The sequence below is a fragment of the Hemitrygon akajei genome, chromosome 23 (assembly GCF_048418815.1).
Source record: "Hemitrygon akajei chromosome 23, sHemAka1.3, whole genome shotgun sequence".
Classification (NCBI taxonomy): domain Eukaryota; kingdom Metazoa; phylum Chordata; class Chondrichthyes; order Myliobatiformes; family Dasyatidae; genus Hemitrygon; species Hemitrygon akajei.
The window spans coordinates 39028346-39055468 of record NC_133146.1 but is presented as its reverse complement, the minus strand read 5'-3'; the positions used below and the strand labels follow the sequence as shown (position 1 = coordinate 39055468).

At 38.3% G+C, this 27123-nt stretch overlaps 1 protein-coding gene across 2 annotated transcripts in view; it reads right to left on the bottom strand.

The window, feature by feature from the left end:
• The window catches only part of fra10ac1 (FRA10A associated CGG repeat 1), a 50235-nt gene that overhangs the window by 15821 nt on the left and 7291 nt on the right, over positions 1 to 27123 (bottom strand). For both annotated transcript variants that reach the window (XM_073027458.1, XM_073027459.1), the window contains exons 2-10: positions 26677 to 26756; positions 25769 to 25864; positions 25116 to 25161; positions 15669 to 15745; positions 14552 to 14635; positions 12905 to 12989; positions 12725 to 12770; positions 7938 to 8051; positions 3038 to 3080 (exon numbers count right to left, since the gene is read on the bottom strand). In XM_073027458.1, coding sequence (XP_072883559.1) covers positions 3038 to 3080; positions 7938 to 8051; positions 12725 to 12770; positions 12905 to 12989; positions 14552 to 14635; positions 15669 to 15745; positions 25116 to 25161; positions 25769 to 25864; positions 26677 to 26756 — 671 coding nt within the window. The remainder of the gene's footprint in view (positions 1 to 3037; positions 3081 to 7937; positions 8052 to 12724; positions 12771 to 12904; positions 12990 to 14551; positions 14636 to 15668; positions 15746 to 25115; positions 25162 to 25768; positions 25865 to 26676; positions 26757 to 27123) is intronic.

The window sequence follows — 27123 nt, the reverse complement described above, 5'->3', positions numbered from 1 at the left end:
CTGTCAGAGATGTCAAGAGACAGAGCCAGTTCAAAATTGAGTCCCAGTCCAGTCATCAGCTGTGACTGTGCTTATGTACTATATTGGGTAACAAAACAAAATCTATCAGCATTGGCAACAACAGCACAACCCATTCTGATGATCTTAACATATTCTATACACACTTTAGACAGAGGGAATGGATATGACACCACCCACACTGACAGTCTCCAGTGCATCTGAATCTATAGTCACCATTATGGACGTAAGATCAGTCTTCCGGAGGGTGAAACCATAGAAAGTATTGGGCCAGGATGGTGTCCTTGGCCACGTCTTTAAATCCTGTACAGCTCAGCTGGCAGGGGTATTTGCAGATTTTTTTTTTACCTCTCCCTGATTCAGGCTGTAGTTCACTCCTGTTTTTCTAAAACCACTATCATTCTGGTACCCAAGAGAAACAAGACAATATACCTCAGTGAAACCTACCAGAAACTCTTAACATTTATCATCATGAAGTGTTTAAGGAGGCTGGTCAAGGCACGCATCAACTCCAGCTTTCCAGACAACCTCTACTTACTGCAATTGCCTACTGATGCAGTATCTTCCTGATCCTATACTCATCCCTGGAGCATCTGGATAGTCTGACTATTGTTTATTGACTACAGTTCCGCCTTCAATACTATTATTCCAAACAAATTCATTCAACACCAAACTCTGAACCCTGCAACTCAATACCTCCCTCTGCAACTGGATCTTTGACTTCTCGACCAAAAGACCACAATCAGTAAGGATAGGCAGCAACACCTCAGCCATGATTATTCGAAACACTAGTGCGCCAGAAGGTGGCATCCTCAGTCCCTGTTCTACTTCCCGTGTACTCATGACTGTGTGGCCAGATTCTGCTCTAACTCTATCTACAAGTTTGCAGATGATACCACCGTAGTGGGTTACATCTCAAATAATGATGAACAGAGTACAAGACGGAGACGGAGAGCTTAGTGACATGGTTGCATGACAACAACCTTTTCAGCAATGTTAACAAAACAGCTGGCCATTGACATCAGAAAGCAGACAGTGGACATGCTTCTGCCTACACCAAAGGTGTTGAGGTTGAGAGTGTCGAGAGCCTTAAGTTCCTAGGTATGAACATCACCGATAACCTGCCCTGGTCCAGCCACATTGATGTCAAGGCAAGAAAGTTCTATTTCCCCAGAAGGCTAAAGCTATTTGGCATGTCACCATTGACCGTTACCAATTTCTATCAACGTATAATAGAAAGCATTCTGTCTGGATGCATATAATGGCTTGATATGGCAACTGCTTGCATGTGACTGTAAGAACCCATTTCAGAGTTGTGGACATCAAGTGAACCAGTCTCCCCTCTATGGACTCTATCTATACTTCTTGCTGCCTCAGTAAAGCAGACAGTATAATCAAAGACACCAGCCACTGCAAACATTCTCTATTCTCCCCTTTCCCATCAGGCAGAAGTACAAAAGCCTGAAAACATGCACCACCAGGGACAAGGACAGCTTGAATGGGCACTTTGTACAACAAGATGGACTCTTGGCCTCACCGTCTACCTTTTTATGAGGTTCCACTTAATAGTTTACCTGCATTGCACTTCTTCTGCAACTTTACACTTTATTCTGCATTGTTACTGTTTTACCTTTTTCTATCTCAATGCATTGCTTAATTATTTGATCTGTATGCAAGACAAGCTTTAAACTGTATCTCAGTACACATAATAATAAACCAAACCAATTTCAATACCAATTATAAAACCCACAAAACGCTGGAGGAACTCAGCAGTTAGGTAGCATCTATGGAAACAAATAAAGAGTTGATATTCCTGGCCGATGCAGGACTCTTTATTCCTTTTCATAGATGCTGGCTGACCTGCTGAGTTCCTCCAGCATTTTCTGTATGTTACTCTGGCTTTCCAGCATATGTGTCTACCAATATCAATTATGACCTCACAGTGAATGCAGTGGTTCTGTTATCACTGGGCAAATGCAGGATTACCTGAAAGCCTAGTTGTATTTGGTGAGGAGCCAAAGATTTTATGAGACTAGGAAATGCCTAGAGTATGGAACACTTCCTTGAAAAGTGCAAAAAAGCACAGGAAAGGGGAAGTACCCAAACTCATATATTCTGACTATTAAACATAGATGTTAATTAAATCTAGAAATACTTATAATAAGTACTATATGTTCATTACAAAATTTTAATGATGTTATAAAATAATCAGGGTATTTCTACTGGAACTAATGTTTTTTCACCATTCTAATTGCTGATTTACTGAGTTACAAAACAGAATTAAATCTCAAAGCAAACAGGATATGGGACTAAATGGGCCAGTGGGATATTAAAATTAAAATATTCAGTTCATAATCTGCAATAATTAGTTATAAATTTAGGCAGGGATATTACATCAAAGCCTAGTTTGGACCTGACAGATCCTTTAAGCAAACACATGCAACATTCACAAGGTAGATGAATTAATGGCAAAAATGGTTCAACATGACCATTTTAGATTTTCCATGATATTTAATGTTTGGAACAGGTAAGTAAAATGGAAATGACAGTGAGAAGTTGTCATATACATTAAAACAAACAAAATACATAAGTAGCTTGTCAGGCTGTAAGCAGTACTGAAGATTCCTGTGGTGAATGAGTCAGACTCACTAGGTGTCACTGTCTCAAAGTAAAGGGATGGCCTTCAGAAATGAGAAGAAATGTCTTCAATCAATAGAGGAAAGAAAATCTTTGGAATTCTCTATCAAACGGGTTAATAGAAGCCCAGGTACTGAGTATATTTATGACACAAGTTGACAGATTTTTGGATCATAAAGGAATCAAAGCATTTTGGATTTGTTCAGGAAAATTGCACTGTGATTAAAGATTCACTGTAAACTTATTTAATGACAGGGCAGGCTTAAGGGCTGAATGGCCTATTCCTGCTTACATTGCTACATAATATGTGAAATGATATAAAGCTTGTACACATCTTACTTTCCATTTCTTTTAAGCGGCAACATAGAATAAAGCAACTTACTTGTGATGATAATTCAACTTATAGGAGCACTCAGTGCACATCCCTATAAAGGAAACACAAGTTTTAATTAAAACACAAATTCAGAAACACTGTATTTGATTATAAATCAGTAAGTTTGATAGTTACGTATAAACATTTTATCTGTATTTTTGTTGATCCATATCAGTCATACACTTATGCAGTGCTACATGACACAACTATTTTTTTTCAAAGCATACAATTTAAGAATGAGAGTAGTTAAACCTCCCCCACCCCCCACCACTTTCTGCAAGGATTGCTCCTTCTGTGATTCCTTTGTACATTCGTCCCTCCCCACTAATATCCCTCTGGGCACTTATCCCCAGAAGTGATCTAAGTACTACACCTGCCCATACACTTCCTTCCTCACCTCCATTCAGAGCCCCAAACAGTCCTTCCAGGTGAGCTAACACTTCACTTGCAAATCTGCTGAGGTCATCAATTGTGTCCGGTGCTCCTGATGTGGCCTCCTCTACATCGGTAAGACCCATCGTAAATTGTGGCACCGCTTTGTCGAGCACCTCCATACCATCCAATACAAGTAGAATACTCTGGTGGCCAAACATTTAATTCCAATTACCATCCCCAGTCCGACATGTTGATCCAAGGCCTCCTCTTGTGCCAAGATGAGACCATCTTCAGGAAAACCTTACCTTCTGCCTGGATAGCCTCCAACCTGATGGCATGAATATCCATTTCTCTTTCTGGTTAAAAAAAACCTCCCTCCTCCCCTCTATGCCCCATCTAATCTTTTACCTCCTTGCCTATTACTTCCTCCATGGGCCCCCTCCTCCTTCCCTTTCTCCTATGTCCACTCTCCTCTCCTATCAGATTCCTTTCTTCTCCAGCCCTTGGCCTTTCCCAACCACTTGGTTTCACCTATCACCTTCCTTCCCCTCCCACCCCACCTTTTTATCATATGACTCCAAGTACCTTGAGACTTCCTTCTTAACAACTGACTCCAAAATCTTCTCAACCGCCGAGGTCAGGGTAACTGGCCTATAATTTCCTTTCTTCTGCCTCCCTCCCTTCTTAAAGAGTGGAGTGATATTTGCAATTTTCCATTCCTCTAGAACCATGCCTGAATCTAGTGATTACTAATGCCTCCACAATCTCTTCAACTACCTCCCTCGCAACCCTGGGGTGTAGTTCATCTGTCCAGGTGACTTAACTAACTACAGACCTTTCAGCTTCCCAAGCATCTTCTTCCTAGTAATAGCAATTGCACTCACTTCTGCTCCGACATTCTCGAACTTCCGGCATACTGTTGGTGTCTTCCATAGTGAAGACAGATGCAAAATACTTATTAGTTTGTCTGCCATTTCCTTCTCCCCCATTACTACCTCTCGAGGTCATTTTCCAGTGGACTACTCTCGCCTCTCTTCCACACGTTATATATCTGAAAAAACTTCTGGTATCCCCTTTGATATTACTGGCTAACTTACCTTCATATTTCAGTTTTCCCTCCTTATGGCTTTTTTAGTTGCTGTCTGTTGGTTCCCAATCCACTAACTTCCCACTAATTTTTGCTCTCTTACATGCCCTTTCTTTTGCTTTTAAATTGTTTTTGACTCCCCTTGTCAGCCAAGGCTGTGTCATCTTGCCTTTAGAATATTTCTTCTTTGGGATGCATCTTCCGAATTTAGGAAGAGATATTACATCCAAGTCTAGTTTGGACCTGATAGCTTCTCCCTCTCAAATTGCAGGGTGAATTCTATCATATTATGATCACTGCTTCTTAAGGGTTCCTTTACTTTAAAATTCCTAATCAATTTCAGATCAGTATACAAACCCAACATTAGCCTTTCCCCTAGTGGGCTCATCCATAAGGTGCTCCAAAAAAACCATCCCATAGGCATTCTGCAAATTCTCTCTCATTGGATCCAGCACCAACCTGATTTTCCTCAATCTACCTGCATATTGAAATCCCCATGATTATCAGAACATTGCCCTTATGATGTGCGTTTTTTATGATGCGTGTTGTATTTTGTAGCCCATATCCTGGCTACCGATATATGAAGGTATATAAAGGTAAATATGAAGATAAGCTAGTCAATAATTGAAAAGAGGCTACTAAAAGTTTTTTTCAGATATATAAATAGTAAAAGAGAGGTGAGAGTGGATATTAGACTGGTGGAAAATGATCCTGGAGAAGTAGTAAAGGTGAACAAAGAAATAGCAGACAAACTTGAGTATTTTGCGGCAGTCTTCTCTGTGGAAGACACCAGATATATGCCAGAAATTTGGGAGTGTCACAGGGCAGAAATGAGTGTAGTTTTATTACTAAAGAGAAGGTGCTTGGGAAGCTGAAAGGTCTGAAGGTAGATAAGTCACCTAGACCACATTGAGTACACCCCAGGATTCTGATGAGATTGTGGAGATATTAGTAGTGATCTTTCAAGAATCACTAGGTTCTGGAATGGTTCAGGAGGACTGGAAAATTGCAAATGTCTCTCCATTCTTTAAGAAGGGAGGGAGGCAAAAGCCAAGAAGTTACAGGCCAACTAGCCTGGCTTCAGTGGTTGGAAAGATGATAGATTTCATTGAGGTACCTTGAGGCTCATGATAAAATAGGCTGAAGTCAGCATGGTTTCCTTAAGGAGAAATCTTGCCTGACAAATCAGTTAGAAATTTTTGAGGAAATAACAGGCAATATAGACCAAGGAGAGTCAGTGGAATCTGTTTACTTGAATTTTCGGAAGGCCTTTGACAAAGTGCCACACGTGAGACTGCTAAACAAGATATGGGCCCTTGGTATTACAGAAAAGAAGACAGAATAGAAGGATAGAAGATTGGCTGACTAGCAGGAAGCAAAGAGTGAGAATAAAGGGGGAATTTTGTGGTTGGCTGCCGGCGACTTATGGTGTTCCACAGGGTTCAGTACTAGGGCCACTTCTTTTCATGTTATATGTCAATGATTTGGAGGGCAGAATTGATGGCTTTCTGGCTACTTACGGACAATACAAAGATAGGTAGAGTGGCAGGTAGTTAGAGTGATAGGTGTTGAGGAAGAAGGGAGTCTGCAGAATGACAGACAGATTAGGAGAATGGGCAAAAATCTGGCAAATGGAATACAGTGAAGTGTACGGTCATGCAATTTGACAGAAGGAATAAAGTTGTAATTCAGCTGGGGAGAAAATTCAGAAATTAGAGATACAATGGGACAATGAGACCAGCTGTAATAATATAAAGCATTATTTATTTTGCTTTAATAGATACTTCCTTTTGACCTACTGTGATTTCTTTTATTACTGAATCCTGTAGCAACTGCACAGTAACCATAAAAAAACAAGCATTTTATTTTGATTAACGACAGTGTTTGGAACAGTTATGAAAAATGATATCAAAGAGAACAAGGGAACAAGGTAAGAATCCACTTTATCCTGAGGGAAATGGTGAACAAGGGGTGACACAGAGGAGGAATAGGAATAATAAAAAATATTGTTTCCAAACTCAAACATTTTGTTGCTTTGTTGTATGAGAATGTTAGTATTAATATTAAGGTAAATGTACACAGCCTTACACTATTATGAATATTAATTCTGTCTCTTTACTGTATCTCCTGCATTATCCCTCTGTCCACACCCCAAGGGATGTGTCACCATTATCAGATCTAAGCAAAAATTCTGTTTTACAGATGAAACTTTAAACTGGTGCTTCGTGTATTCTGGTGGTGCAGAAAATGTCTTGGCATTATTCAAAAAAATATGGGAGGTTATTTGATCTATTGTACTTAACCAACACCACTGTAAACAAGAAATTAATTGGTCATTCATCTCACTGTTGTTTGTGGGATCACATTGTGGCAAATTAGCTTTTCTTTTCGCCTACATTACAATTAATTAGCTGTAAAACACATTGGGACATTGTAACTGGAAGTCAAAGAAGAGTTTGTTCACTCACTGTGATGCACGTAGAGTGCTTATGTACTAGGCAGCCCAAAACATTCAGAATTTCTACATATTTTCCATTCTCTATTTTCTCCTGGTATGTATTATGTAACAGCCTTTATTCACTTTGAGATAAAAGGTTAAATGGTCCGCCTACCACCACCAGTTGGTCTAAGGGTAGAGTCCTAAGATAGTCACACAAATGGAACACAAATCATCAGCTTTCTCACTACACTATCAAAATTTGCATCATTAAAGACATTTAGCAAAAAAAATGTTCCTCATCAACTGAATACAGTCTCAATATTAACGTAATGTGTTTAGTAATTCCAATGACCTAGCTAACTAAGAAGAGCGTTTTGCTATTCTTTTCTGAATCACATATCACTCTCTGCATTCTAAATTTAAGAAAATAATCAAATTAGCAAGCAGACTTGAAGCAAGCCAGATGCTTAAGCAAATGACTGTTCATACAAGATAGGACCACCAGTTCCTGCAGATTAACTAACTGGATCAGCAGGTAATTATTTACTCAGTGATGTCAACCTAACCCATATATGTCAAACTCAAGGCCCGCGGTGGAATTATCTTTGGCCCGCGAGATAATATCTAATTACTATTAAAGCTGGCCCCAGTAATCGAAGCGCCTATGGCGTATGATATGGCTAATGCTGAGTTTATTCAGGTACCAGGTTTTCAGGGTTTTTAGTGTTTATTCGGCAGTCTTGCTCGGCAGTCTTCTTCATAAGAAACGGAATTTGTAAAGTGAAACACTTTGTAGTTATAGCAGAGACTGAGACACATGAGAGCAGGCTGAAAAAACGGAGGCAACGAAAGCTGCGTTCGCACACGTCCGACTGATCCGGCCCGCATGAAGCTGCATTTTGCTCAATCCGGCCCGTGACCTAAAATGTGTTTGACACCCCTGACCTAACCTAATAGATTCTGGTCAGACCCAAATCTAGAAATGCAATGATAAAGAGATGACTCACTCAATTTCACAAGGGCATTTCTTTTTTCTCCATGCTCCATGTATCCAAAGTTAACCTCCCAACTTTTCAGACCTTCTTTCACATCACAGTGCTTGTTTCCACAACAAAATTGACCTGACAATGGAAAATTTAAAATAATTTTCTTTGAATACTTTTTCTTTAAAAATTATTTGAAATAATTCACAAAACCATTGCTACATGATGATATTCCCACACTTGAACTATTCTTCATTTCACATATTATGTAGAATGTACGATTTTAATGCAAAACACACCAAGGCAATAAATAACTTTGAAAAGCATTTCTCTATAGTTCTAGGTATGATGTAAAACGTTCCTGGATGAACTTATCAGATTTCTCTTTTAAAAAAATACAGTATATTAACAATAATCTCTGTTAAAGAGCAAGTAGTTAATGTTAGTTGACAACACTGTTTACTAAATGTTTGATTAATTCTCTCCTCATCATTTGCCAATATTATTACTGAAGATTTTCCGGTTTATGTGGTTTTTAAAATAAATTTGTAAACTGCAGAAAATGTTATAAAGAACCTTCTTAATGTTCATGTTTAAAAGCAATTTGCATAAATTATATATAGATTTCTGATGACAAATATTTGGTTTAAAATGCAATGATTTCAAAGTATTTAATATATATTGCCATAATTGCTCTAAACTCTCAACAGGACAAACTGCATTTTTCACAGATTAACTCTGCTGTAGTTGAAATGAGGTGACAATTAATGGCTTTTTCTTGTCCTTAAATGTCTTAGGCTTCTGCTGTAAATCTTCCTTTAATTCTAATGTTTATACTAGTCCCAGTGGGATTATATTTTAATTAACTCTTGTGTTTACCATTAACACAAGCAGTACAAATTTGTCCCTAAATGACTGTACGAACAAGGTCATCAAAATACTGAAAAGTATTGATAACAAGTTCTAAATTTGTTGCGTCTTCCAAAATAGAAATGTCAAGACTGTACTGGCTGAAAAATGTGATAAACAGGATTATACATAACTAAATGTTCTGGACTTGCAAAAAACTAAATATGCAAAAAATGTCTTAAAGTAAATAAATTCAATGTGTTCTTGTAAGGGTTCTACTCTTTAGCTTACAGTTGAGTTTAACAGTCTCTTCTGCAGCTGCACCCCATCTTCTTCCCAAGATTAAGGATGACTTGCTTCCAATATGGGTTTCTGCTTCTGAGCTGGCTAATGAGGACAATGAGACTCCTTGAAAAAGGAGGAAGGAGGTGGCTGAGGACAGGGAAGGGTAGTTTGTGAAGTGATAAGCTCCTTCCACTGTTTACGCAAAGCTTCTTTGCTCTTCTGATACACAGCCTCTGAGTTTCAAGCTTAGTCTGGAAAATCTTTTCTCTGCTTGCCTCAACATATCTTGGGATAGTACGTCTGATTTGGGAGTCTGGTGTTGGAATTGAGAATAACTTGGCCTGTCAAACACAATTGAAGTGAGAGAGCATAGGTGGTGGTTCACTTATCCTTCCAGTTAATTTGGAGTATTTTGCAAAGACAATATTGATGGTATTATTTCCGTCCTTTGAAGTACTTATCCCGGTCACTCGTCATGGAAATACGCAGCAGACAAACTGACAATTCAGCCCACTGAGTCCATGTGAACATCAAACACCAACTTTGACACTGGCCAATCTTATAACAACCCTCAACAGTCCGAAAAATACTATTCAAATTCTAACATTCATCTACACTAGGGGCAAGTTACAATGGCCAATTAAACCCACATCTTTTGGGAGGTGGAATCTGGAACATTTAAGTGTTTCTCCATGTCTCTTTTTCAGATTATTGGCACCATCGAAGTAGACACCATCTACAAACCCCTAAGAGCTAAAGAAATGCAAGCCAGTAGAATTCAACGGTTAACTCAAAGGATATAAGTCGTTTAGGGTGAAGGCAGGCGAACGGGAGCCTATATAAACATGAGCACTTCCAGAGGGAAACACCAAACACTGTGCACTGAGGATGTCACCTTGACTGCTGATGAAATGACTGCAAGCTAACTGTCAAGCTCACTGAATACTGTAACATCAAAGTTTGAGTACTATTTACTATTTGCAGAGTTTGTGCTAAAAATAATGTCGTCGTCCCCACCCACCTGAATTCATTTATTATTGTCTAGCTTGTACTCCTTCCCGTACCCCACCTTCTTGTTCTGACTTCTTCCGCCTTCCTTTCCAATCCAGATGAAGTGTCTCGACCTGAAACATTGACTGTTTATTCCTTTCTGCAGATGCTGCCTGACCTGCTGAGCTCCTCCAGCATTTTGCGTGTGCTGTTCTGGATTTATGGCATCTGCAGAATCTCTTGCATTTATAAACAATTATAACACTGTTTGTGAAAGTTTCTTAAAGAGAAAAAACTTCAGCTAGAAGAGTCACACAACAGCATTATGAGATTTCTTTATGTAACCCCACACAACCCTGAAGTTGACATTTATTTCACAGGTGTGACCTTTCGGAGGCAATTTTAAAGAAGACATAGTTCTTCTAGTTATAGGAGAGGATTGCAATGATGGGAGGAGGGTGTGGAGTGCTCCTAACAGAATAGAATAACCTGGACATGCTGTTCATAAACAGTACACGCTTGGAAGCATGTGCTTTGTCAAAGGGACATAGAGCTACACAGGGAGTCTCTGTAAGAACATAACTTCAGCCCACTACATACAGACACTTTTGAGGAAGTCTAGAAAGCAGGCAGATGCTCGTACCAAAAAAAGATACTCTCTTCTTGAGTATGGAGTTTGAATGACCCCACTAATCCAACAGTGAGCAGTGGACTGTATGATCCGGCATAAATCACTGTGAGCAAACCAGAGTGATTCTGATGTCAGAAAACAGAAACTGAAATTGACCACTTTTAATAAAGCAGTCCAATCTTAGTAACAATCCAGATTGCAATATGAGCATTCACTAAGTTGCTTCGTTTCAGAAAAAGCAGGGTCAGTTGTCCATTGAGTAAATAAAATCTGTTTATCAGATCACTGAGGTTGAAAATCTTGAATTTGTTGTGTTATGCACTTCTAATGACATTTGGAAAAGTTTACGCTAGGCCAAGCAAAAAGCAGCTGATAAGTCAGGTGATGACAGACATCAGCATACACGTTCATCTTCATCTAATGTTCTCGTAGATGGTGTCTATTTCGATATGTTTGTTGTCTCCCACAAGAAAAGCTGCATTTGCACCTTATTTAAGAGAGCATAAACACACTGCAACACTACCGAACCTCAGGCCAGGGAAGAGAAGCACTTGGCTAAAGTGCTTCAGAGCAATGGTCACCCAAGGAATTTCATCAGGAGATGCTTTTTAAGGAGAGGAAGTCATGCAGACCTCACTCAATGCACACTGAATCGTGCGACCTTGCCCTACATCAAGTATATCTCAGAAATGACACCTTGACTGTTTGAACCTCACGGCATCACAATCACTCACAAACTAACAGCAGCTTTAAGAAAGCTTATCTCCAGAATCAAAATACCATTAAAGACAATCGACAAAAGCAATGTGGTATACAGGCTCACTTGCAGAGACTGTAACAAGAACTACATCAATCAGACAGGACATAAACTCTCAACTCATTTACAGGGAAACAAACTGGCATAACGTAAACATGATCCACTGTCACTGATCTTGAAACATGAAGATCAAGAAGGACACCACTTTAACAGGAACACGAAGCAGGCACAAGAATTTTTAGAAACGTGGTTCTCTTCTGATAACTTCGCAAAGAAACATATTGAAATAGACGGCATCTATGAAACCCTATGAGCCAAAAAAAAAACATGAGCTAACAGAATTCAACGGCCAACTGAAGGGATAACCAATCAGGACCAAGGCAAATGAACAGGAGAGAGAGAAGCACCAACAACTGAGCAGTGACGACGTCACCTCAACTGGTGATGAAATGTTTGCAAGCCAATTGCCAAACTTGGCAAACACCATAACATCAAACGTCTCAACCTGAGCTACCAACATTCACCACCATCCTAAAGTACTCAAACTCACTTAAGTAGGATTCCAAAAACCATAAAATAGGCAGATTACTATGATTATGCTGCAGAAATCTGTAAACTCAGCCAACTCCAACATGGGCACTATCCTCCCCAGCATCGAGGATACCTTCAAAAGGTGATGCCTCAAAAAGGCGGCATCCATCATTAAGGACCCCCATCATTGAGGACATACCCTCTTCTCATTGCAACCATCAAGGAGGAGGTACAGGGGCCTGAAGATACACACTCAAATGTTGCAGAAACAGCTTCTTCCCCTCCACCATCAGATTTTTGAATGGATAATAAACCCATGATCACTACCTCGCTATTTTTTCCCCTCACTTTTTGCACTACTTATTTAATTTAATTTTATATATATATATATATTTATTGCAATTTATAGTTTTTAAAGTTATGTATTGCAATGTACTGCTGGTGCAACACAACAAATTCCACAATATATGTCAATGATATTAAACCTGATTCTAACTCTGATTCTGATATGAACAGATTCAGAAATTAATAGCCATTCTCTAAGCCATTGCTCCAATTAGTTATGAGGTTAGTTATGAGGTTAGTTCTAAAACTTTAAACTTTAAAGCAAAACTATCCAGCTTGCTTTTGCCCTTTAAAGAAGGAGATCTGTCACTCACTTCAGACCTACAGCAATTTTCTTCTCTTACCATTGCACAACTAACACTGACCCAGCCAACAAGGGCCAAATCCCATGAACAAGTAAGATCAAAAACTTTGAAAAAGTACCTTTTCCTGAAATTACTTCTTTATCTACTCGCCACCGAAATCCAATCTGTCAGATAAGAAGATAACACTAGTAGAATAGCAGATACTATTGTCAAGTATAATCAAAATAAATATAGGGAACATTCATTAAAGCCAGTTCTTTCAGAAACATTTGATAACATATATATTCAATCAGCGTACCTTATTGTGTTTATATTGGCTCAAATCAGCAATACAATATTCTTTGAATAATTTATCATAGTATTTCTTTGCCAATGCTTTCTCCCTAAAACATGAAGAAATTTTGTTTAGATATTCTGAGGGGAAGGTCACCATATATATTTCATATTTCAACAAATTTTAAAATTCCTTTAAATCAACATCCTTTCTCATGATTGCCAAGTCCATATCAAGTTAATGACCATCAAACTATATATTAAATATTTTTATCAGGGTGTTACATCAAGTACTCCCACATCTCAGAACTTCTTTTCCTAACTGCTCATGTTATAAATGCAGAACCACTACATTTCTAGAACTTCCATAATTTACTTGTCACTGAGATGAGAAACTCAAAGCAGACATAACACATCCTAAAAAAATGGTCTAAAGATAGAGAAATTCTCTAAATTTAAGCATGACATAACATTGCCTAGCCATTGAGCATGAGTAGGCGGAGCGACATCCTTCCACCTAAGCAACAATGCCCTCCTAGCTACAAGAGAAATAAAAGCCGAAATGTGCAAATCAGGTGTCTTCAAGATAATATCTTTCCTCCAACAATACCGAATAAGGCAGTCAAAGGATTTGGTTTAAAATTTACTTTAAAAAGCACAGAAAAAGTTTGAAATACTTCCTTCCAGTATTTTTCAAGATTCGCTTAAATTTAGAGAAGATTCGTTGTTCAATTTCTGAATCAAGACAAGACTTTTTAACATTGTGGGGACCTTTTATGAATTACTTTCAAAATCTTTGATTTGTTATCAAATACAGATGTTGGCTAATAATATGTTTTACTGTATGGTAAGTTTTTTCCCCCCTTTTTCTTTCTTTACCAAACAGCTTTTCTCGGTAGTGAGTTTAGATTTTTTTGGTATAAAAATAAAATAATTACTTTTCAATATTATGATTCAATTTAATTTACATGAATATGGAATAAAGAAACTACAAGTGTGATTCACACATATTGTAACTGATATATGATATACATCCTCCTGTACTCTATTCTTTTTTGTAAAAAATCAATTAAAATATTGAAAAAGAAAGATAGAGAAATTGAAAATAATGGGTTGAATTGTTTGCACATTTGTCAGAATTGTGGTTGCAGCTGCTGGCACCCAGTTGTTTAAACTGAGTAGGAACAAGTATGATTCAAAAAGATGGGTGGATGATGGAAATGAAGGTGATAATTGAGCTAACATGAACTGTTACTTTACTCTCACAACAATTTAAGGTACTGATGAGAAACTTTACCATTAAAAAGTGTTTACTATGAATCATGTGGTTATCAAAGTACAGCAAATGATTAAAAATGATTAAAGTAAATAATTAAACAATGTAATAAATTATAAAAATCACTTCAAAAGTTTCACTAAAATATTGTTACAAAATGAGACAATATATAATTCAAGAAAAACATTATTTACCTTTTGGCACTTCATTATCTAAAGTTTACATCTTCTGCAGAAACTTTAGCTAGTAGAAACAATAAATGCTAAAAATTAAATGTTTGGGAATTTATTTTGCTGTCAGAAGTGCTGAATAGAATGAAATTTGAAGATAGAATACATTGTCAACTGCCATAGACTGTGCATATGTTTATAAAAGTCTACAATTGCCTGTAATTACCAGTTCATATCAGTTTCATCATCTTCTGTCCATAAGAATCTATGGTTGTCTCTTATCACATCCAGGTCTGTTTTATCATTCACTCTGCCAACAAAAATGGGATTAGCAATCATGAAGTCTCAAATTGCAAATATAAAACATATTGCAGTCTTCAAAAGCAGGACCAGTGCAATAAGTTAGAGGTACAAGTGTTTGATTTGGATCAGCAAAGAAGAAAAAATACTCTGAATTTGAACAATTTGGAATTTGTTGAGCAGCAGGAGTCAAAAGGAACTCTGCAAAATTTCCATTATTCTAACAAGCCTTAGATGACACCATAGCCAGAATTTTACACAATTGAGTTCAATGGTAGTTTCAAATGGTGAAGAATACACTTCAACAGCTGTTTTCTTTGCATACAATGAAATAACGGGATTCACCCAGAAAACATTTCAGTGGTGTCAAGTTGCAGCAACCACACATCTTGGGGTGTGAATTATCTGTATCTATAAAGTTATGCTACCAACTATCAAATAAATGGTTTTTTTTCTGTTTTGATTTTCTAGGAATCCATTCTAATCATACCAGACAAACAAATATATTTATTCTCAAATGATTTTCATTCATTTTACATCCTGGCGCAATAATTTTAAACATTGATCTTCATCTCAAGGGAGCTGGGAAGAACATGGTATTTGCTACGTCAGGACTGAAGTCCTGTTGAAGGGCTGGGCTTGAAACGTCGACTGTTTACTCATTTCCTTAGATGGTATCTGGCCCGCTGAGTTCCTCCAGCATTTTGTGTGTGTTGCTTGTATTCTCCAGTAAATCTAACTAAGGAACCAAATAACCTACTTCTGTGCCTAGCATTCAGAACCTGCATTTTTCTCTATTCCTTTGTGGGTTGGTTTAATAACGTACAATCATAAATACCATTTACAGTACTTTGGTTTTAACTTAAACAGAAATTAAAAATTACTAAGACAAATACTTAATCAGCTACTCTTGCTAATTGTTTGTACTGTAAACTCAATTAAGATTATTTTCACAATGCATCAATGTCATCAGCAGCACATGATTTCAAGTTGAGCATTACCTATAATAATCAATTATTGAAAATTTCTTTTTGAACACTTACGTTGATCTCTTTAAGTCTTCTTTGGAGCCACCATAATAAAGCAAATAATCATTGATGTACTTCTTGTGTCGTGCATACTTTAAAAAGTTAAGAAAATTGCCATATTTCTGCAGATGGCAGCAGGACTACAAACATTACTTCAAAAACAGTAACTGGAGCTTGTTTCAAGTGATAGTGAAATCACAGAACCAAATCAGGCACTTCATTAGCAGTTATACTTCATTATCAAATACTATCACCACGTAACATATATAGTGAAAATTATTCTTCTAATTCTACCAATATCACATAAAAGGTAGAAACAAAACACTGCAAATCCAGAGTTATTTGTTTTGAAGAACACACAAGCACATAGAAAGTAGAACCTTAGGCACCTGACACGAAATTGCATACAGCACTCTGCAGAAATTATTTCAAATATCTGACATCCAGAAGTGAATTACATAAAGGAGACATTTGTGCAATCTTCAAAGCTCAAGGTAGATTTGTTACATAAGTAAAAATATGTTGCTGTATACAACCCTGAGATTCATTTTCTTGTGGGCATACTCAGTAAATCCAAAGAGCATAATAGAATAAAAGAAAGGCGGCACCCAACAGGGTGGACACACAAGGACTGTGCAAAACACAATGAATTGTGCAAATACAAAAATAATAATACAGCTGGTCCCCGAGTTACGAACGTCCGACTTACTGACAACTCGTACTTACGAACCGAGGAAAGAGAACGCCGTCTGCCATTTTAAGTCGGATCGTGACGCCATCCACCATTTTAAGTCGTTGCCATTGACACTGTGTTGAGTGTGTAACTTTGTGTTTGGCTTAAATTTTTCTTAGCAAGATTCACCCTGACCCCGCTCCCCCGTTCTGGTCGGCTGGTGGCGCAGTGAGATCAGCGCCGGGCTCAAGAACGGAGGTTCCCAAGTTCGATCCAGTGACAGACCACTCCTGTGCCAGGTTGATGTCGATCCAGTGACTCCCGTACCATCCGTGCCGGGTTGATGTCGAGCTCGCAACTCAACTTCGTAAAAAAACACTGCCACCTCCAGTTTAAATTCTTAAGCGGAATATTGTGGAGATCAAATACCCAAACCCAGCACAGCCCCCACTTGTCCCATTTAACCTGTCTCAGTGCGGTGGACTTTAGGACCCAGGGAATTCAGTGCAGTGGCCCTTAGGACCCAGCGGACCTCTGGAGGCGGCGGAGGTCGGGACCTGCTGCTCACAGTGTTTCTGTTCCGGTGATGGGAAGCCATCATGATTGAAAATAAAATGGAAATAATAAAGCGCTTGGAAAGAGGCGAAACACCATTGATCATTGGAAAAGCGTTAGGCTACAGTCAGTCAACGATCGGAATAATTTTAAAGGATAAAGTGAGAATAATGGAGCATGTGTAAGGCCCTGCCCCAATGAAAGCTACAATTATTTCTAAGCATTGTAGTGGTTTAATTATTGGAATACATACATTTCTTAAGTGTTTTATATGCACAGAAAGGTAAAATATGTACTATATACTAAGACAAATGTTTGACCAACTGACGCTAAATAATACTAGATGTACTTGTTCCGACTTATGTACAAATCCGACTTAAAGATGGACTCAGGAACAGAACTCGTTTGTATCCTGGGGACTGCCTGTAATAAATAAATATTGAGAACTTGGGATCAAGAGTCGTTGAAAGTAAGTCCATAGGTTGTGGGAATAGCTCAGTGATGGGGCAAGTGAAGTTATCCCTCTGGTTCAAGAGCCTGATGGTTGAGGGGTAATAACTGTTCCTGAACTCTTGTACCTTCTTCCTGATGGCAGCAGTGAGAGCATAGCCTGGGTGGCGGGGGTCCCTGATGATGGATGCTGCTTTTACAACAACACTCCTTTTAGATGTGCTCAGTGGTGGGAGGGCTTTACCCGTAATGGACTGGGCTATATCCACTACTTTTTGTAGGATTTTTCATTAAAGAGCATTGATGTTTCCATTCCAGACTGTGATGCAACCACTCAATATACCTTTCACTGCACATCTATACAAGTTCGTCATGCAAAATCTTCGCAGACTTCAAAGGAAGTAGAAGCACTGTCATGCTTTCTTCGTAATTGCACTTAATGTGCTGGGCTCTCTGAAATGATAACACTTAAAAATTTAAAGTTACTGACCCTCTCCACCTCTGACCCTGCTCCTTCCCCCCCCCCCCCCACCCAATGAGGACTGGCTCATTGATGAAGTTTCCTCTTCTTGAAGTCAATAATCAACTTCTTGCTGACAGAGAGGTTGTTGTTGTGGCACCACTCAGCCAGATTTTCAATCTCCCTCCTATATGCAGATTCATCACCACTGTGACGAGATCCTAAGGTTTATTCATTATGGACTGCGCCTTTAAAAAGAGTGTGTGTACACTGATTCAGAGACAGCACCGAGCAGCTTCTGTGTGCCGTGCTGATGGAAGGGCAGAGCTATATAATGGAGAGCTGGCATTCAGCATGTTTGGGACATATACAAGGTCAGCTGGCTTTTCAGACAGACACACGAGACCCATGGAAGACACAGACAGAAATACAGAAGAAATAGACATGGACGAGCTTTAAGTGCCCACGAAAAGGGTGAGTTTTGCTTGCAGTGCTAAAAAGGGGTGATCGGTGGAAAGCTATCGGTGTGTTTAACCCATGCCTGGGTTGATAGCCTTACCGTGTGAAGATGGTACCCTTTTGTGTGGTCACAGTCAGTGACTTTAACAGGACTTCGTAGGACAACGTGGGAAGAATCGACGGCATCGGCTTACTTGGAAAACAAATCACCTCTCTCTCTCTCTCTCCACAATTCTACCCAACTCAGTATCACGAACTGGACCGACTTCATTTATATACCATTGTAATACTGTATCACTTACCACCTAAGCTTGAAAAAGTTTGGGGTTTTATATTTCCACACTTATATATATGCATAAACTCTGATAACCTGTTTGTTTTATCTGGTTTTATATTACTATATTACGTAGATAGTAATAAATAGTGTTTTGTTAATAGCAAAACCAGACTCCAGCTGTGTTCCATCTCTGCTGGTTCTTTTAACCCGTTACGGGGTATATAACACCACCTTTGATTAGACCAACGACAATCAAACGTCAATATAGCATTGGAGCTGTGCTTATCCACACAGTCGTAAGTGTAAAGTAAGAAGAGCATGGGCCTAAGCACACAGCCTTGTGGTGCACCTGTGCTAACGGAGGTTGTGGAGGAGATGTTGTTACCAATCTTTGTATCTAATATCCTCAAGTTTGCCTATAGTTTAAAAATAGGAAAATAAAACTGCTAATGCTGTAAATCTACAAAATAAACTTTAAATTCTGGAAACACTCCATGTGTCAGGCTGCATCTGTTAGAAAAAAGTCAGTTCAAAAGAACTACAATATTTACCAGTTCTGACAAGGGGTCTTCTTTCTCCGTATCTCTTCACACTTATGTGACCTGACCTGCTGAGTATTTCCAGCTCACTGCCTTTTTTATTTCGGCTATAATTTGCAACGATGGCTTGTCTCTTTCATTCCATCTTGGAGAAATTGTTGGAGTTTTGCATTCAGAAGCAATAGTCGTGAAACAGAATTTCTTGTTGCCAATGTTACTGGCAATTTAACATTTTAGGAACAGCTTTTTTCCCCTCTGCCATCAGATTTCAGAATGGTCCATGAACTCAAGACCACGACCTCACAATTCATCTTTTGCGCTACTTATTTATTTTACTTAATATTGTAACTTATAGTATTTTTTGTTGTCTTGCCCTGTGCTGCAGCCACAAAGTAATAAATACCTTGAAATATATCAGTGATAACAAACCTGACTCTGAGGCTAGCATGCTGGATCTGGCTGTCTGGAACTGTTATTCTAGTTCATTCAAAGTCAGAAGGACAACAGTTTTCCATGAACTGTTCCAATTTTTTTTTTCATAACAGTAAATGCAATATTAAAGAGAGTATCATCAACATCTGTGTTTGAAAAACACCATCTGGATTCCGCACTATTTCAGTTCAGTTATAAAATCAGTGCTCTTTTATTCTGTTCCAAAGCCAGAATTCTGACAATAAACAAAAGATGTACTCAAGGCATCTAAATAACAAACTAAACCTCCGTGCCAGCATCAGCTGTGAGGTTAACATTGCAGATCTTTTAAAGCAATGCTGATGAGCATAAACAACTGATTAATTGTTCAGATAAAGAATCATATTTAGATCAATAATACTCTGACCTAATGGATATTATGTCTCCTTGTAGCATATTGTTGCAGCATGTTTATTTTCCCACTGGGAAACCGAATGTTTCTCATCTCCTAATTGCAATGACAGACATTATATAATATGGTTATGCCTTTTTATGTGATGAGTGTTTTCCCTGAGCTTCTCTCAGCCTTATGGACACCAGTAAACTAATGCTCACCGTGGTTACAGTGGACCAGATCTGACCTTCTGCCTGCAATCCCTCCCCTCTGGCAATCACTGCTTAAGAGGGGGACAATTTGTCTGACTACATCAGAGAGTGAGTAGATATCAGGTGGGGATGGAGCTTTGGCCTCTTAGTCCGTGAGCCAGGACCCCAAATTTGGGCCACCGGTACCATCTGGGTGTGATAATTCTTATAGTGATTTTTGACAAGGTATATGCCCCTAGTGCTAGAAAATATGTGGTAGCTTTCGGTGTGAAAAACTCGATTTATAACCCCATGCCAAAACACACTTTTCAAAACTGTACATAGCACTGAATAAAGCATTCTTCTTCAAACTGATGGTTCTCTCTTATTATTGGCACTTTGTCTTTGAAAATTGGTGGGAATATAGCTCAGACTATATGTTTTTCAGAAAAGTTGTTAAAATTAGCACGTCTACAAATGTCATCTATTACTGGCAGTGACAACACAGTGACTACACATTTCATAAGATGTACTTCTGTTTTCATGTTCTGTTTCACATTTATATCTTATATATCACCATTTATACATACATTTATATCACCTTTGCAGCAGGTGCCTTTTTCACTAGCGATGTTAACGTGAATTTTTTCTGTTTCAGGTACTGAGGTGGTCAGATAGTCCTGCACAATATAGGAGAGAAAATAGTAGAGTAGATTTAGATCTGGTGTAGCTGAATCACTTTGCTTCAGAATGGAGAGCCATAAGAACAAAGAATCTATTAAGAAGCAGTGTATCATACACCAGAAAACATCAAGAGAAGATGATGACCATTTAGTTAGTCCTCAAGACTATGAATCCTGGAAAACATTACTTGAAGCAGCCAAAATGAGAAACTATGCCCCTATTTTAGACATTGCTGAAGAACTTGGAGAAAAAGAAGTCCCAAGAACCTACTATCACCGAAAATGCCGAAGCCTCTTCACCATGATGAGAGACTTAGGAGATTCTGAAAAGGAAAGCATTGCTGATGAAGCTGGTGAGAATATCTGTACATCAAAAAGGCCAAGTAGGAGATCTTCATCAGAAGCAAGGGTGTATGATCAAATCTGCTTTTTTTGCAATAAGGTGAAATTTCTGAAGGGCTCCAAGTCACGTGAAAAGCTTACACAAGCTGTACAACTCAGAGCTGACCAAACACTACGAGAATGTACAATCCAAAAGGAAGATGAAAAGATCCTAGCAGTAACAAGCAGGGACATTGTTGCTGCAGAGGCCCACTATCATGTTTCTTGCTATAAGGATTATACCAGAATCAAAAAAAGGAACCTGAGTACAAAGAGAATGATGATGAAACAGATGGTGATGAACTGTATAAAAGGATTGAAAGGGAAGCCTATAAAGACCTTTCAAGTATATCAAAACTGATATCATACCCAACAAGATGATTGTACAAGTTACTTCTTTGGTCACAAAACTTGAATTTTTCATGCTATCTGGTGGAGTTACACTCCTACAAGATTCTACAAGGAAGCACATTTGTAGGAAACTGGAATCTGAGCTGGGCAATTCAGTACATGCATTTCCAGATGACAAAGGAAAATTGTTAATGGTTCCTGAAAGTGTATCATTAAGGGACGTTGTCTTGTAAATTCAAACTCTACAGAGGGAACCCAAAGTTTGGAGGGCCAAGGCAACCAATTTCGACAAGATCAACCCATTTGCAGAGAAGCGGGACCTCATTAGCATCTCTAAGGTAAAGGTAGCCCCAAGGACATTGCCTTCGACTTGATGAAGGCATGTGAGATTGGTGAGCAATGCTGTGCAACCTTCAAGGATGAGAGACTAGAGGAAGACCCACCAGCAAAGAAATTCCATGACCCAATGAAAACCAACAAGCCAAAAACATTCAGTGATGTGTAAGAAGAGAGGAGTGAAATCAAATGGGCAGGCGATCATCTTGAAAGCATACAGGTCTTTGTTTGGACGCATCATAGTGATGGCACAAGGGCGCAGTCTACGTATGGAGGATATCCTTTCTCATTCCCTTGGACCATTGCCCTGGGCCCTGTCCACACCAGAACAATTGCTGAGAAAGACAAATAAAGCTACTTTAGCCACAACCTTGCAGAAAAATGTAGCAGTAGAAGAGCAACTCCCAGGAAACTCTGCTACAGTGGTTGATGGAATGAACTTGGTCCAAAGAGTGAAAGGTGATCAAGTTACTTTCAGAGATGTTGCCACAACAGTTCTGGGTATTGCTCTGAGGGAAGGCAATCAGAGTAGCAGAATAGATGTTGTGTTCCACACATACAAGGAGAACTCTAGAATAGTGAGAGATCTCTACGGGGTGAAGAGACTGGTCATGAGTTGCAAGGTATCACAGGCACACAGACGGTGAGGCAGTGGAGGAGCTTCCTGAACAAAGTCAGTAATAAAAATAGTCTCATTAGCTTCATAGTCCAGGAATGGAGGAAGGCGGAGTACAGAGTAAAGCTACAGAAGATTCTGTGTGCAACTGTGAATGACAAATTTTACAGAATCACATCTCAAGACAGTGAGGAGGTGTCAGCTCTTCAGTGTCAACAAGAAGCAGATAGCCGCCTACTTCTCCATGCTGCCCATCCCACAAGCGAGGGATACCAATCTGTAGTGATCTGCTCAGAAGACACAGATGTCTTTATCATGTCTTTAGCATTTTGTGACAGGATTGAGGCTCCATTGTTCCAGAAGTGTGGCACTAGAACCCGTACAAGGTTTGTAGACATCAGGAAGGTTGCTGCCACTGTTGGCATAGAGGCCTCTAGGGCTCTAATTGGGTTACACAGGATGTGACACTAGGTGCTTTTGCAGGCAAAGGGAAGACAAGTACCCTAAAACTTCTGACCAGCAACAGAGAAACTCAGGACACATTCTTAAGAGTTGGGTCAGGAATGGGACCTCTCCCCAGAACTAATGGACAAACTGGAGGCATTTACGTCTTCTGTATGCCCCAAATGCATCGACCACCAAGGTCAACGTGCTCAGGTATCACCTCTTCTGTGCCAAAAAAGGTGAAATTGAGTCATCAACTCCCACCATGCAAGGACTGCTTAACAAAACAGGCACGGCGAGCTGGTATATGGAGATGTTTGGAGAAGGACCCACAAGTGCCAAGCCCTGTTGGCAGAGGATGGAAGATGGAGAGAGAAGAGGAAGCTGAACAGTTGATGGTGCACTGGATGGAAGGCCAGCAGCACCCGATACTGTCCTGGATCTGCTGGCCTGTAACTGTCCAAAAAATGTTCACTCCCAAGATGTATGTGCGTTGCAAATGGCCTCAGGTGTACTGATATGTGTAGACCGGCAGACTGTGAGAACCAGGTATCCACTTCAGAGAGTGTGGAAAGTTCAGATGAAGAGGTGGAAGACTTGGAAAATTATTATGATTATTAATAGGTTATGAAAGTATGGAAAATAAAGTATGGAAAGCAGTCTTTGATTAAATATATTCATTTTACAACCAAATGGGGCCTAAGTTATGGCCGTGTGGAACCCCACATTTGAACTATTATACTGTAATTCTATATGTTATGACAAAAGCTTTAGACTGTTTTGATTTGATACAACAATATGGAAAATACCATGACATTGATAAAACTCCAGAAATCTCCCCAAATGAGGTTTTTTACCTTTTGGGGGGGTGGGGTAACATTTTCTGCTGTACTGATGTTAATATGGAATATATACAAAAAATGATTACCTATTTGAATTCCTGAATAAATTCTCTATAAATCCATGTGATTATATGTGTCCTAGGGTTTTTATTGACTTTTCCAAAATAAACAACAGACAAATATTTTTCTAAAAATGAAATGATTCACTCTACTGAAATTGGGCACTGTATTGCGAGTGCCACCAAAGACATAGTTTTCAATGTAGAATTTTATAACAACATTTGATAAAATGTGCTTGAACTCAGCTATCATTGTGACAAATTTCAATGTTGAGGGATCACTGATGACAAAAAACCACTAGGTTGAATATATATGTGGTACTTTATACTGGCCACTTTTCAGACATGTTTATTTTAGGGTAGTGTTATAAAATGCATGATAGCACACATAAAGCTACCACTGGTGCAACGCTATCACATATTTTCTAACTCTAGAGATGAACACCTTGCCAAAAATCACTATGAGCACTATTCCCCTCAGATGGTACCGACCAACCCTACTGGCTCATGGACTATCTGACATTCAGGGTACATTCATGCAAATAGTTAACAACTATCCATTGAAATGTAATTTTGAAAGGTTATTTTTAAAATATCAGCTTACTTGCAGATTATTGAAAATCTGAACTCCAAGTAAAATAAATTAAATAATTTTTTCTTTATATATATATAAAAAAAAATGTATACCTTCCCCATCTGCAGACTACGAATTCCCAATGAATTAAGATTTCTAACCTGGCATAGGATCAGAGCAGCAATCCAGCCATGTAATTCTGGGAAAGCCCAGCAAGGCTGGGCTTCAGTGGTGGACTCCATGTAGAGTTCAGACAGAGCAGCAGCTGTGCCAGAACTTTCCTTCTAAGATGAAGAGGTGCTTCTCCACATGCCATTTCCGATCTTATAATGATGAATCCAAAGCTAACTTGTAATTTTCTTTAAGGTCACAAAATTATGTCTCCTTATCTCAGGTCTTTCCTCAGCTGATGACTTTTCCAGCTTGGAAACACAAGCATGCCACTACCAAATTTTTTCAATACCTTTCCCCTTTACAACATTGTTGGCATCCTAAATAAGCCCTTTACCTTTCACTATAGTTTCTTAAAATAAAATCCCAAAATGCAGTTGGATAACAACTTCATAACTAATTTTTACCCTAGTCTTAGAATATATATATTTAAATCTTCCATAGTCTAATTACAACTGCAATGATATTTTTGAAGAAATATGTTATATATAAACTATTGATTTTGTTAGTTTTATTTTAACTGTAAACTCCTTGTTAAGCTCTTTCCCCATTCACTACTATGACTTCTGATAGTTGATCTCTGATTTCAAGGATACAGCATCCATAGCAATAAGATGGAAACGTCGGTTTCTTGCTTCTTCCCTATTAAAAAAAAACATTTCATGAAAGCAAATCTTACAGTTATATAGTTATATAATCTTACAGTCAATCTTATAGCAAAAGAAAGGTCATGAGGTGCTTTTCAGTCTCAGGACTTCCAAAACTGTTTCATAATGAATAAATTTATTGATGGATAATCAGTTTTGTATTCAAATATGGATGCCAATTTGTGTACTACAATGTCACAACACAACCATACCTTCATATTCCTTGGATAATACATATTGTCCCACATACAAGACATCTACAATAGTGTCGCAGAATCATTCACATCTAGCTACAATAACGCCCATTGCCTGAACTTCAAAAATTGCTGTTATCCTCTGATTATGGATACTGCATCATAAGGAACAAAAGGTTGCAGTGATTCATGTGACAAAATGGTCCAAATCAAGATTTGCATAATTTACTATAAGGGTTGCAAGCCGATGCAACTTTGAAAGCTACATACTTCTAAGATGCTCTTTCATTTATTTGGTTAATTTAGCAGAGGTGATAGCAATTTTTCCAAGGCAAATAATTTTTTGAAGTTATAACATCTTAAAAACGTACTTTTAAAAAAATCAGAATTCCTTAAAAATAGTCTTACCTGTCCCCTTCCTGAGCTGCAACATGCTTGTGGGGCAATCGGGTGTATTTTTCCCTTTGGAATGGCTTTTTAAGTATCGTAGCATCATTTCTTATCCTAGAATTGAAATTGCATACAGTATATGTCAAACTATTTAATGCATAACAATTAGCAGGGATTACATTAAAATAAAGAAATTACCATCAAAACTCTCAACACTGAACAATTGCTACAAAACTCCAGAACTATTTGAGAAATGTACCATAAGAGAAAACCATTGTAAGTACTAATGTATTCATATCTACAGCATTTTCAGCTCACTAATTGAACTAGATACAAATTCTAAGGCCATGAGTAAATTGGGCATGTGCTTGAATGAATAATACATAGAGAATTATGGAACTAATGCAGGCAAGTGGGATTAACAAAGATATATAGTGGCATGATAATTGCAATAGCTGTGGTGGGCTGAAGGCCCCAATTTATTTGTTGTACAGGTCTAGGACTCTAAGTTAGCATTGATAGCATTGTTATTCCTTTTCATTCCCAATCCCTAGGTCACCGTTTCAAACAAACACCTTAATACCTGGATATCACTACTCTTCATTCTTTCTGTTGTCATTTTCTGATATTGTATTTTATTCAGTATCTGTAGAAATTTACCATCTTTCTTTGTGGCAGAAATGATATTATAAACTACTGCTAAGGTAAGCTGTATATTTCACTTGCATGCCATAATTTACATTATCACTTCTGTCAAGGCAATGTCTTCTATATAAAAGTTATGTTCTTCATTTTTAAATAATATTTCCAATGGAAGTATTAGATTGCTCTTAATTAACTGACATTTAAACAATTAACAAAATAAATACCTGGACAAAATGTAATTCTTGCATGATGTTCTTAGATAAAGGGCAACTGTAATTTACCTTTGACTTTTACAATTGGATATCCCTGCTTCATTTTCATCATCACTGAATTCTGAATCATAACCCCCAGCACCATGCTCCTGTGGACAAAAGAAAATAATAATCATGGAACAAACATGTACATCTAATTTCAAGACGTAAAATGTTTCAGGATATAAATTGCTTGATAATTGTGTGTTTATATTTTAGGATTTAGAGAAATTATAATTTATTGCAGAAACAGAAACTTTTTTGGCTGATAACACTTTCATTCATAGCACCTTCCCGATCTTCATTTTATTATCCCCCAGAATTTTACCCCTCTTCAGCAGAAATCTGATAATCCTGCATATTTGGGACATTGATGGTAACTGACCAGTGGACTTTCTGGACTATTAGATGTCATGTGGAGTCTAGGACCAAAAGGCATAGAAGGATGTCCATTCAGAACAGAGATGAGGGTAGCGA